Below are 12,511 nucleotides of genomic sequence, written 5' to 3' on the forward strand. Positions count from 1 at the left end.
TTCTTTTATTGATGTACATCCTGAATAGCACTGGTTTCAATACGAACATCACTCGTTACTGGTTCTCACATGGATACTGAACTAGTGACTGTAACTCTTGGGACACGGATGGTGTGGAGGACATTACGACAGAACCAGACAAAAAATGAAGCAGCATGCTGAGAGAGAACGTTTTCACTCAAAAGACCTGTCTGCAGTAAAAACAACAGGGAACACATTACAAAGTGTTTAAAAGACTTAAAATTTTTCCCAGCCTCCCAAGTTTATTCCACAGTGAATCATTTTATGTAAAACTAGGATGCTGGCAAAATCAGGTATGGCTGAAGCTCTGTAACTAGGTTTAGCAGATCTACTCAAAGAGTAAATGATTTATCCCACCTAAGACATGCACAATAAAGCCTAAATGAAGTGGACCTAACTTATGTCAGAGAAGAAAGGTATAAGCCATCTGAATCTGCATTTCACTACTTCCAACATTTCTGAGTATATTAAAATATTAATAAAGTGTTAAATTGAGTTTCACTTTTGATATGAACCTACCCCACTGGTATGAAATTTGAACCTCAGAAGGCAAAATTAATTACATACACACGCACAAGGATTTACCAGCAGTAGCTAGGGAAGTTTTATCTGCAGTAGCGTCACAGCCAATAGCTTCCATATAGTACGACACTGCTGTGGATAAATAGCCCATTTTCTTCAGTTTGAGGATGCCCTTCCTGGGTGGTACACATACATAAGTGGAGGAAATTAAGAATGGTAAATGCAGGCCAAGTGACAAAAATGACATCTTGGTGGTGTCACAGTTCCTCAAAAGCTGTCCCAAGTGAAACAGAACTTCCCTAGCTTGGAAACATAAAAAACAGAATTCTTCTTAGGAGAAACCTAACACGATCACAGCAGTTACTAGGAAATCACAATTATAAACTCAAGTTTTGGTTGCATCCATTACTGGCAAAAAAAAATCATGGGTAAGTAGTTCTTCCTAGAGAAGTTCTAAAAACACAGATATAAAAAAGCTAGATGAATTCGAGTTGGAAATAATAAATTGAGCCTTCTCAATGTTTCTCAAAATAGTGATAAAAGTTTTTGTTAAAGATGTCATCATCCCTTTGGCCTTCAGTGTCCATTTCTAAGGTAAAACTGAACTGCAGTTCACTGCTACAGGAAATTGTTTATGGGACAATCACTGATTCTACAATGAAGTAAAAAATAATTTCAACATTCATTTCAACAGTCACATGACAGCATTTAATACTGCAGTCACATTAACAAAAAGTACTGCTTCCTTTAAAAAACAAAACCCCACTCCTAAACCATGCACTTGACTAATCTCTTCTAAAGAATCAGACTGATGACACAAGTTAAAAAGCTTTGAGAAGTATTTGCCTTTGTCATTTATAAATGCTGTGAGGAATCCTTGAGATTCCAAGGAAAGAAGTTTAGGACATCTATTCCTCTGAAAAATATACCTGCAGGCTAATAAATAACTAGCTGCAGACAAAGATAACAAAGTCAAGAGAATAACTATTACAGCAATCTAATTTAAAAGGAAAACTATATTACATATGCTCAATTTGAAAATGCTCCACTTTCTGTTTTATAAGTCCTCAACATTATGGAATCTAATAAGGGAAAGAACCTTGCTTCCCGACACACAAGAGCAGAGCAATTGCTCAGGATTTCTGCAAAGGTACTAACACAATAAACATTACCACTATTAATACCCATACATGTAAATGAACTAAAAGGAAGTAAACCCACTGATGAAACAGCTCAAATAGACAAAATTCTACAATTCTTCAGAATGCGGCCTTCCTCCCTAAAGGTGAATAAAAAGATTCACCCTTTCTTACCCATGTAACATACTTTCAAAATGAAGTTTAAAAGATTACTATATAATGACAGTAAAACACAGTATCACTCATCATGACTTTATTAGAGGGTTCTTGCTTACAAATAGCAAATGAGGAAGCATACATAGTACTTATGGAACTCTATTAGAAAGCTATTTTTCCCTTTCTGAATGCTGTGTTCCCGCTCTTCTTCCAGAATAATACTTCCACTCTTTCTGCCATCAGTGCTGAGTATCTATGATCTTAGGCCTACACTCCCACTGCAGTAATCTGCAAAAGCATTTGAATTCCATAGGAGTAGAAAAAGATTTTCTCAGAAGTTAAATTATTTCAGACTCACCAATTTTTATTTCACCTTAGCTTTGTGACTTGTCTTCCCTCCCTAAAGGCTTTTTTTTTCCTATTCCACTTTCCAAAGGAAGGCAAGCCATGGATTTACGTTTAGTCAGATCAAGGTTTACATCATGTCACTGAATTAAAAAACAGATTTTTCCAAGGTGTAAACCAGCATGCCTATGGTACCGAGGCAAAGGCTGCTTTACCAAGCCACGTTTATGCTTTCGTGCTTTTCGGCTCATTGCTGGAGGCCTTCGAGGCTCCTGAAGCAGCAGACCAGTCTGAGGGGGCTTGCTCATTCTGCACGTTTGTTTTGCCACGGAAATATCACGCACATTGGAAGAGGAAATCAGCTTTGTAGCAACACCCTCAAACAAGCTAAGCAGCTTTGCAAACCCCGTGCCCCCCATCGCAAATGCATGGCTTTCCAAGGAGCAATTAGTGCAGAGCCCAAACACGCAGTTGTGCCCCCGGTGACCTTCCCGCGGCGCCGGCCAGCAGCACCAGTGGGAAGCTCCCGCTGCACGCACCGCGAACGCCGGCAACCCACAGGTACCACCGCTCAGCGGGCTCCGCCCCCGCACACCGCTCCGGCACCCCACGGCCCCCGGCCCCGCTTCAGGCATCCCACACTCGAGTCGGCTCAGCTCGGCCCGGCCCGGCCCGGCGTGCGCACCTGCCGCCCGGCCCCTCTCTGCCCCACAACGCGGACAAAGCGGCCACAACGCACCTGCTCCCGCGGCGAGGGCGGCGGCGGAAGCTCCAGGTCTGCCCGCCCCCATCTCTGCGCCCACCGGCTCTTTCCCTGAACCGATCGCTCTGCTTTGCTCCAGGCCGAGCCAGGCGCTCCGGCGTCCCGGGGTCTACCGCCAACACGGGGGGACTCTGCGGCCACCGCGCCCCCACATTCGCCAAGGGGCACAAACTCCGTCTGCCTCTGGCCGCCGCTGTTCGGCCGGGCGGATCTACGCGGTAAACAGGCCGGAGGACAGTACAGACCGCCCCCGCCCCAGCAAGGCGCTCGCCCCGCCGTGCCCCGCGCTCACCGTAGAGATGTGCGGAGGCTTCGCCCTTCCTCGCCATCGTCTCTCGATGCCCTCCACGCCGGCACTGCCGGGGCACAGCCAGGGGCCCGGCGCCTTCCCCCGCCGCTCAGCGCGTTCTTTGTTGCCGTGAAGGCATGAGAGGCGGCGGCGGCCGGGCAGCCTCCCGCTCCGCTCAGCCGCGGCCGCCCGCAGCACCACCCGCACCCCACGCCCACCCTCCCGTCCCGCCGGCTCCGCGGCGACGCCTGCGCCGACCCGCGGGGGCGGTGCCGGTGCCCGGGTCGCGATGAGGGGGGGTGCGGGCGGAGCTGCCGCGCCTAGGGCCGGCGAGGGGTGCCGGGACGGGTCTCCGACTTTGCGTGGGCCCGGCGGCAACTTCGGCATCTGAGGAGAGCGAGCGAGGCCGGGCCCAGCGAGCCGTACCTGGCAGGGCGGTTTCCATCCTCCCGCACCAACCACTGCTGACCGCAGCGGGGTATCTGTGCCCGCGCCCTGCGCAGAGGCCGGAGGTGTTGCCGCTGGTGGGAAGCGGCCGGCCGGCCCTGGAGCCGCTCCCCGGCCGCCCGGGCGCCGCCGAGAAGCGCCTCCCTTGGCGGAGCTGTCCGTGCGGCCCGTGCTGAGCGCCGGGCCGGCCGGGCCGCCCTCGGGCAGCGATCTCCTGCCCAGCAGGAGCTCCCGGGTCTGGAGGAGGTGAAGCGCTACGTGCTCACCGACAGCCGTCCGTCTGTCCCTGACTGGGGAAGTGTGTTGGGGCATTTTCACGATTCAGTCAAAAACCACCCTCAATACTGAGAAATACTCATTTCTGGTCATAAACTTTCCTTCAGTTGCCGTCATCCTCCATGCGTTTTATCTGAATGGGACAAAGGCCACTTACGAGCAATTAGTCCAATTGCTGAGATTCTTTTACAGTCGTGACAGCACAAATCATCACTACAGCAAAAGGCCACTATATGCAGATGTCATGATGTTATTATTTGTTGTCACTAAGTCCAAGACAACAGAGTATTTTATAAGACAAAACATTTTGAAATGACAGAAGTGCACCTATCAGCCATAACTTGTATTTTCAGACATGAGCTTTGGAGGAAAAGTTACTTTCCAAGGCTTGCAAATAAAGATATCCTTCCTAAAATTGGCTTAAGACCTCAAAAGCACATGGCTCATTTATTGATGAGTAAATTAATGTCCATAGATTATGGAAGTTGTTGCTCTGCTTGTATGGAAATGTAAACCAATCATCTGTGCATTAGTGAGAGTATGTGCCTTTTACATACATGGTGTGTGCATCACCAGGTCTTGTAGAGGTAGCTGCCTTGGCTAGTTTCAAGAAAATTAAATCAGGCATATTTACGACCTTATCTATCCTCCTAGCGGTCTCAGTTCAGGCCAATTACTCCAATATTAATTATATGTATTATATTAAAAATACATATGTAGTTTTGTCGGATGTAGTTTTGGCTGGTAGTAGTGGAAATACTGGGGGGAATCACTCCTCCTCCCCCTCATATATAGAATTGCTAGAATTTATACTTTTAAGTATATCTTTTCAAATGAGTACTTGCTTCCTTCCTTTCGTCCCATTTTATCAGAGTGGGCAGAGGTTTATGATTCTGTGCACTGCTCATAGTCTACAAATTTATTGAGAGCTCCTTCTTAACCTTGTCTCCCTAACCACTAGGCCACTTACCTAGCCTAGCTACCCAAGATGCCTGTTTGTGTTCCAGGAAATGGACCTCAAGTAAATACCTCATGTGGTTGATGTATTTTGCTAAGAAGAAATTCTTATTTAATCTCAGTGATGTTGACTAGGAAAACAATTCTGACAATCTCACCTGCAGAAAAAAGATCTTCTTGTGTCAAAGACTGAGTCGAACATGAGAAATGCGGCGTAGGACAGCTTTGTAAGAAGGAAGGAAGTGTATTAATGTCTTCTGGCTCATTCTGATAAGGCATGGCAACCTAAAGGTAGCAGGGCATGACCGGATTTTGATCGTCAGAGCTTTAGTGGCATGCTTGGGGAAGCTTGTACCCCTTGTGCAGGGGAATGTCTCGATATATAATATATAGCTGTATTGTTTGGCATGGCCTCATGGGTGCCTGGCATCGGGCCAGTGTCAAACCACAACAACAGCCTACCTTCAAGAATGAATATTGGAATCTCAACAAAAACAAACATAGGTAATACAGGTAGTATAGCCTGTTCTACAAATAAATATCTATGATACATAAGTATCACATATTATATATATATATATATAATACAGAGCTTATACAATATCTACATTGTGTCTATACTATACAGTTTATATAATATAGTATTTATATCCTCCAGGAGAAGTAAATTTTACTTGGTTCTGACTACCAGAACCAAGGAACTACTAAAAAATACACTAAAATAAAAAACTTGCTAAAAAGCATTCAAAATGTTAGAATAGTGCTAAAAACTACAAGGCAGCTATTCAGATAGATAGAAGGCTATGTAAGGAGACTACTTTGAGACATAGCAGATCATCTTTGTGTATTCATGTTTCTCTGAAGGGCCTGAGATATGGCAGAAGGAAGTCACCAGGACTAGATAGAATGAAAAGGGCAGTAGCTACAAACAAGGTTTAATATGCCCATACTCCTTTAACCTACCAAAATAGGGATCAATTGTGATCAAGTGAGTAAATCATAAAGGAACACAAAATTTGGCATGTTAAGTGTGAAAGAACAGTAAGGCAGGCCAAAAAAGAATTTGACTATTAATTGCAAAAAAGGATGCCAAAAAGAATATCTTGTCTAAAGGCCAAGAAGAGGAAAAGGATATGTAGAGTTAATAGGATATTTTCCTTAAGTCTTCTATGCACATATAGACTTGAAGGTGATAAGCATTTTCAGAATTTTTTGAAAATACTTCCAATAAAAATCCATAAAACTGCTGACCTTGCCTCTGAATGCTGCAAATAATGAAAACTACAATAATGCAGACAGATTTCTGTGATATATGGGAAAAGTATAACTTTTGTAAAGAGAAGTCAAGGCTCAGAGAACTACTGAAGACTTCCCAAGGAGCCAGAAAACATGAAAATGAGGGCATACAGCTGATTTTCAAGTTATTTGGATTTCTGAAAACATTCCACAAGGCTCCTCATGACAAAAGTTTTAAATAAAATAAGCTACCATAGAGGGAAAAGTTATTTTATGGCTGAAAATTGTTAAAGGGTGTTAGAATGGTCTATCATTCCTTGCAGCACCAGGACCCTTCCTGTCCTGCCCTGCCGCTGGAGGCCATGCCGGTGCCCGGGGATGCAGGGTCCCTGCCAGACAGTGACGTGGCTGCCGCTGCCTTCCTGCTTGTGGCGCACAGGCTTCAGCAGCAGCACCTACACGCAGGACTCACCCTCAGCTCCAGCACAGAGCACAGGCAGACATGTCCTCTCCTCCTCCTGGGCTGGCAGAGACAAAAGGTCACTAGTGCAGGCACGCACAAGACTCCCTGGATGCCCAAGCACATTCACCCAGTACTCCTGGCCAGACCCCAGCCTCCTTACCTGCCTCAGGAGAGCCTATTTCCAGGCTGGTTCAGCTTGATGCTTGCTGCAAACATATTGCACTCACATATCCCACAGCAACTCCATACTCACAGGTTGCCATGGATGACAGAATGGATCCCTGCCTGTCTGATGGCCTGATGTCTCTTACTCATTGGCAAGTCCAGCTTGAAGTTTGCCAGGAAATGAGAAATGCACACCCACTATGGAGAAGATAATCCAGCACCACACACACAAGGTGTGACATGTGGTCACGCTCCAGCTACTGGTGCCGAACCCGTCACTCACCTCACCCACAGCAGTCCCTCCCAGGAGGAGAATTTCAGGACACGCACTCACTGTGCCCACCTCAGCAGCTGGCAGCTAAGACCTCCAACCACTCCAGCAGCAGATAATGAGACCTCCCCAACACCAGCAGCACCAGTGGGCACTTTACATTCCCAAATGTAACCTTGGTACCAAATCCACTCATAGAGGACCCTTTATCCTTACAACACACATACACATGGGAGAGTGAGATTGGGCTCAGTCAGACAAGTGTACCTACTGCCCTTTTTAAAATTGACTGGTCCATTTAATGGTCCATTCTTTATTTTCTCCTCTGTTCCTCCAGATGCAGTTCCCCTGCACATTCCTTCATTAGTCTGAATAGCTCCACAGATCCATTTCCATATTATGAACCCTCACATTTGCATCTTTTCAGGTGCAAAGTCCCAGTTTGTCTGCAGTTTATTGAGAGACAGTTTGTTTCTTGTCTTTATCACTGTGGTCTTTGACTGTCAAGTGTGTGTCTCCACATTTTGTTAATGGCTTTCCACCTTTTCTTGTTATCTCATTTGACAAGACCTTTGATCAGATAATCGTACTGAAATAAACATTCCTCATCAGTTAGTACGACTGATTTGTGTGTCATCCCTGACTCCCTTATCATTTGTCAGTCAGGTCTTTCATGTTCTTATTTATGGCTTCCTCCATTTCTGCACTGAAAAGGTTCATGACCAGATATCCTTAAAGAAGCACACATTTTCCTTCCACATAACCTTATGAAAATGTTTTTTAATTGGTGGGGTCACCCATAGATTCTCAAAGGCTTGTATGCTGGGACTCTTGTTCCAGATACTCATCAAAGATTTTAAAAAGGAGAGGAATACTGAAGAAGGAAAATTTGATGCCAATAGTTATGGGGCTGAAAGAATTTCAGAGAAGCTCAGGGCAAATAAAATGTAAAATGGCATGGAAAAGGGGTGAAGAGAAATAAGTACATACAAAGATGAGCTTTGAGTTGACCATTATATCCCACATCCTGTTATCATAGATAATACACGAAAATTTTCACTTTGGTGTTCAGAGGAATTTTAAAAAAGGGTAACAGAAAATCACACAAAAAGACCATGGAAGTTATACTCTTATATTTTTGCAAGAACATGAGCGACTTTATGATTCTGATTCTTTGACACAAAGCTAAGACATTGCAGGAAGTACTCAAAGATGATTATTCAGCTTGGAAAAGAAATTGCTATTTGGATAGCAACACTTCTTTTTAATCAAATCTTAGACCCAAAGAGGATGATTGCCTCAAAGATGTTATGTTTCAATGTGCCTGTTTGAATTCAACTAGTAGGGACTACAAATGAAATTATCAGATGTCTGATTAAAAAGAAGCAACCTGGAGTGGTTCTTCATACTGCAGAAACTAAGCTGTGGTTCCCAACACATTCAAAAAGCAACCAGTCAAGTTAATGGAAGAGACATTTATGAAGCATTATTAAACAAAAAGGCATCACCTCCAGCGCAGGAAACTTATAAATTGACAAATTTTTGGAGGGTAGAAGAAATTTAGAAAAAAAATTTTATAAAATCACTACGTTATTGGTAAATGACCTGGAACCATTTCCTGACCATTCTTTGTTGCACTACCATAAACTGGAGACTATGTCATATGGATCTTTGGTCTGACCTAGTACAAGTCTTGTTACTTCCACGGAAAAATGAGCTTCAGCTATTCATGTTGTAAAGAGCCTCATTGTTTGTCACATGAAGGTCAGATGAAAATCTCAATTGCCACCTTCTTGTGCTCATATTCTCAATCCCAGCATTCTTCTTCCAGAATTTCCAACCCAAGATGTCTCCCCTTCTTTCGTTTTGCACTGCACGTGCCTCAATAGGGCTATACCTCAGCTAGTGTTTCTAAATTCTACCTTATGCAATTCAACAACAAGCAACAACTATCATCATTATTGAACTGTCTTTATTATGCAGGCGTAAATTCTGTCAGCCGTTATAGAAACTGAACTCTTGTGATTTAAGGCATATTTTGCTTAGTGTTCTGTCATTTGCTGCACTTACTAAAAATAAGTATACATGTCTTACTATAAAATTAGTATCAACATTGTATCAACACACACGGTTTGGTTCTTGTATAGTATTAAATAATAGCATTGGTATAGTCTTGCAGAGCCACAAATGGAGTTTTACAATATAAATCTTTATTAAAATCCCACCTACCATAGTGTCACGGTGGTGCTTTATGTGGTACCTCACCTTTAGTCCGCTTGGGCTGGCAGAGTTGTAACTTCACTGTTCTGGGTTCTAACCTACAAGTAAGTGTTAAATTCATTTGCGAGAGGTATGTTCACTACAACTGGACTTTTACTAATATATGATTCTACAAGGAGAAATGTACCAAACAATGTATCTTAAAGATTTTTAGGCTACTAAAGTGCCAGCTATAGCATGTCTAGTTACTTCCTTTACACACGGCTAAGCCTACCTCTCTTTCTTAATGATCAACTTGTTTTCATATTTCATGCAAGCAAAAGCCGTGCCTGTCTAACTAAGCACTTGTTTCTTAACGCAGCTAGTCCTGAAAAAGTCTCACCGTACTTTAAAAAAAAATTAGGACAGGTGATTTTTACATTAAGGCACGGTTCAAAAATTATCTTCTCAGGTTTCTACTGACTTTCTTTTTCTTTGGAAAGTCAATAGAGAGCAAAATTATTACAGGATGCCACAGACTGTTTTTTATTTTTTCTCAAGCTCTGTACATCTGTCCTTTCTCTTTCCTTATGGTTCATGTTTGATAGTCACATAAGTGTAACCCAGTGTGGTTTGATGACATTAAGGAAAAATATTTGGTGTGTTTACAAATAGTAGTTAAATAAAAAACTTTCAAGACTTAGAGCTGCTATGACTTTGTGACTAAATGAGATTGAAAATTTGACATCAAGTACTGTTTGTGATACCCAGAAATTAAACAATCTAAAATATACCTCAAAATATTTCAATTCAAGTATTACGTTGTCTTGATTTTACATCATTCAGAGTTTTCCACAGAGATGCTTTCCTTTTTTTTTATTTTTCCCCAATAAATTTATTGTTTTAAAAACCATGAAAACTCTAGGAAAAAACCCCTAACCACCCACCCCAAGCTCCTCAACTAAATCCCAAGACAACTCAAGACAAACTAAAAAAAGCATAAGAGCTTGCAACAGAAATTTAGAAAAAAAAGTTTGATTTAAGATGTTTTAAGTTACTATTGTATCAGGGATCAAAGAAAAGCAAAACAGGTCATAACTATGAAGAAGTTGCCATGCTTGTTGCATTGCACTACATCAAAAATTATTCTACTTTAGAGATCATGAATTCAGAACCTACACACAAAATTTTACTACGTTTGTTTTGTGTAGTAACTTCAGTAACTCTTAATATATAAATCACTGCAAAAAATTTCATTTGCTTTCCATTTCTAAAACAAAATTTCATTAACAAATGGTAAAATCCTGTTTGTTGTTAACAATTTAAAAAACTCCAAACCAGTAAAACACTTAAAATTAGTAATTAGTAATTACAAACATTTAATTATTACTAATTAGTAATAATTGCTAATTAATAAAAAAGAACACTTCAGCCTGGAATACAGTTGCTAACTTTAAGGGATAAGCATCCTGGTTCTGGCCAGGACCAGGTTAATTTTTGCAGTGGCCAGGAGGCACATGGCCAGGACTCAGAGGTTATTCTTTACCACCTCACCATTGTTGGGGCGGGAGGAAGGGGCTGCTTCTGGTTGTAGTAGTTAGGATTAATGAGCATTTTGCATATGAATCACTCTGTCTCTTTTGCATACTTTTATTATTATTGTTACAGTTACTGGTATTTTTCTTATCCCATTGCTGTTTCCAGTAAATTGGCCTTAACTCATGACCTTATGTGTCTCCAGTTCTGCTCTCCAGCCTGCCATAGCGGGAGTGAGAGTGATTTGAAGAGTCACAGAGGGAGCTCTAAATCAGGGAGTACCATTCCTAAACATTACAAAGCAACCCTATATCTAACATTACATAATACAATTTATACTTTTATATGTTTAGTGGAGGAGCATGGAGAAATATGTAATTTGCAGAAATGGAATTCAGAGATCAGGTTATTAACAGGTAATTAACTGCACAAACTCAGATTATGAATAAGCAGTGTCAAATCTTGTGCACATAATCCATTTAGTTTGCTCCTGTAAGAATGTGTCTCCCTCCATGTTTTATCATTGGATTTATTGCCCTGAATACCCTTCCAAGAAACAGATGCTATATTCTTCTCTTCAGCCTGCCACAGGAGGAGGGAAAGAAGGAACGTGCGAGCATAGTTTGAAGACTGTCAGCATCAGCAATATATTGGGGAACACCAGTCCTAAACCATGACAATGAGCAGTAGTTTGTAATGTAATAATATTATTGTGCTTACTGTAAATGCTGTGTTTACATTTACTTACTGAAATGCTAAATTATGCATTTCAGCAATAAGCATCATGCATTCTGCTGGTTAACATATAAGAGTGTATTCTAGGTTAATAAAGAAACATACTGGGCAGTATATAATTCTTACTGCAGTAAAAGTTATCAGAGGAATATTAATTAAGAAATACGACACAGTATTAAGTGTTTGAAAAATGGAAGGCAGATGCTCTATTTCCTGCTTCAGAGAGACAGAAATCTAACTACATCTTGTGGAAATTTTTATCTATTCTCACTCCTTATGTAAATAAATTTGAACCTCAAAGTTCTACTAGTTCAGGCTTTGACAATAACCTTGCCATCCTTCATACCCCTCTAATCCCAAGCACTTGGCAGAAATGGACCATCTGGCTTTGGAATTTTCTCCTCCAGATTGGCCTTGGGAAAACTATGTTGACAACATATTGCCAAAAGAATTCTCATTTGTTTACCCAAGGAGATGTGAAGAGAGGTAGCAAAAAAAAAAAAAACAATTTGAAGGAGAGAAGGAAGGTAAGCAAAGGTATAGCTTTATCAGTGAAAGCTGCATACTGAGCAGCTGATTTTAGAACCTTAACCTTATCATTTGGTGGAAATGTCCTGGAATACCTTTGTATTGGCTCTATGCACTCTTTCCTTCCTTTTTCTGGAACAATTTCTTTTCTTTAATGTCTACAACCCTGCAAGAGATCACAGATGGTTAGCAGCTTTTTACTACAGAAGCTTGCTTCCAGGAAGTACAGACATCTGTCTTCAGAAGCAAGTAGCAAATTTCACATGCAAAGATGCTTCTAGCATAAGGCAAACCAGGACAACATCAAATGTTATTGTGTATTCCTGCCTCAATTTCTTCAATTTGACAGTTTCAGACAAAAACCTTCTCAGTCTCTGTCTACATGAGCGGTTCAGATCAGGTGAGGAGTGTAGTTTTGAATGAAGTTTCCAAATTGTCCCTACTTACGGTGTCTTACTTGATT

General features: G+C 41.9%; 1 protein-coding gene across 3 annotated transcripts in view; it reads right to left on the bottom strand.

Moving 5' to 3' along the window:
* Nucleotides 1-3,715, bottom strand: part of SLC44A5 (solute carrier family 44 member 5) — a 67,534-nt gene extending 63,819 nt beyond the window's left edge. The window contains exon 1 of one of the 3 annotated variants that reach the window (XM_064719456.1): nt 3,662-3,715. In XM_064719456.1, coding sequence (XP_064575526.1) covers nt 3,662-3,680 — 19 coding nt within the window. In that variant the 5' untranslated portion in view covers nt 3,681-3,715. Of the gene's footprint in view, nt 1-2,922; nt 2,990-3,238; nt 3,469-3,661 lie in introns of those variants that run through there. The other 2 variants (XM_064719454.1, XM_064719453.1) reach the window with 2 other exon arrangements.
* Nucleotides 3,716-12,511: the final 8,796 nt, after the last annotated feature.

This window comes from Zonotrichia leucophrys, chromosome 8, assembly GCF_028769735.1.
Source record: "Zonotrichia leucophrys gambelii isolate GWCS_2022_RI chromosome 8, RI_Zleu_2.0, whole genome shotgun sequence".
In the NCBI taxonomy this organism is placed as follows: Eukaryota; Metazoa; Chordata; class Aves; order Passeriformes; family Passerellidae; genus Zonotrichia; species Zonotrichia leucophrys.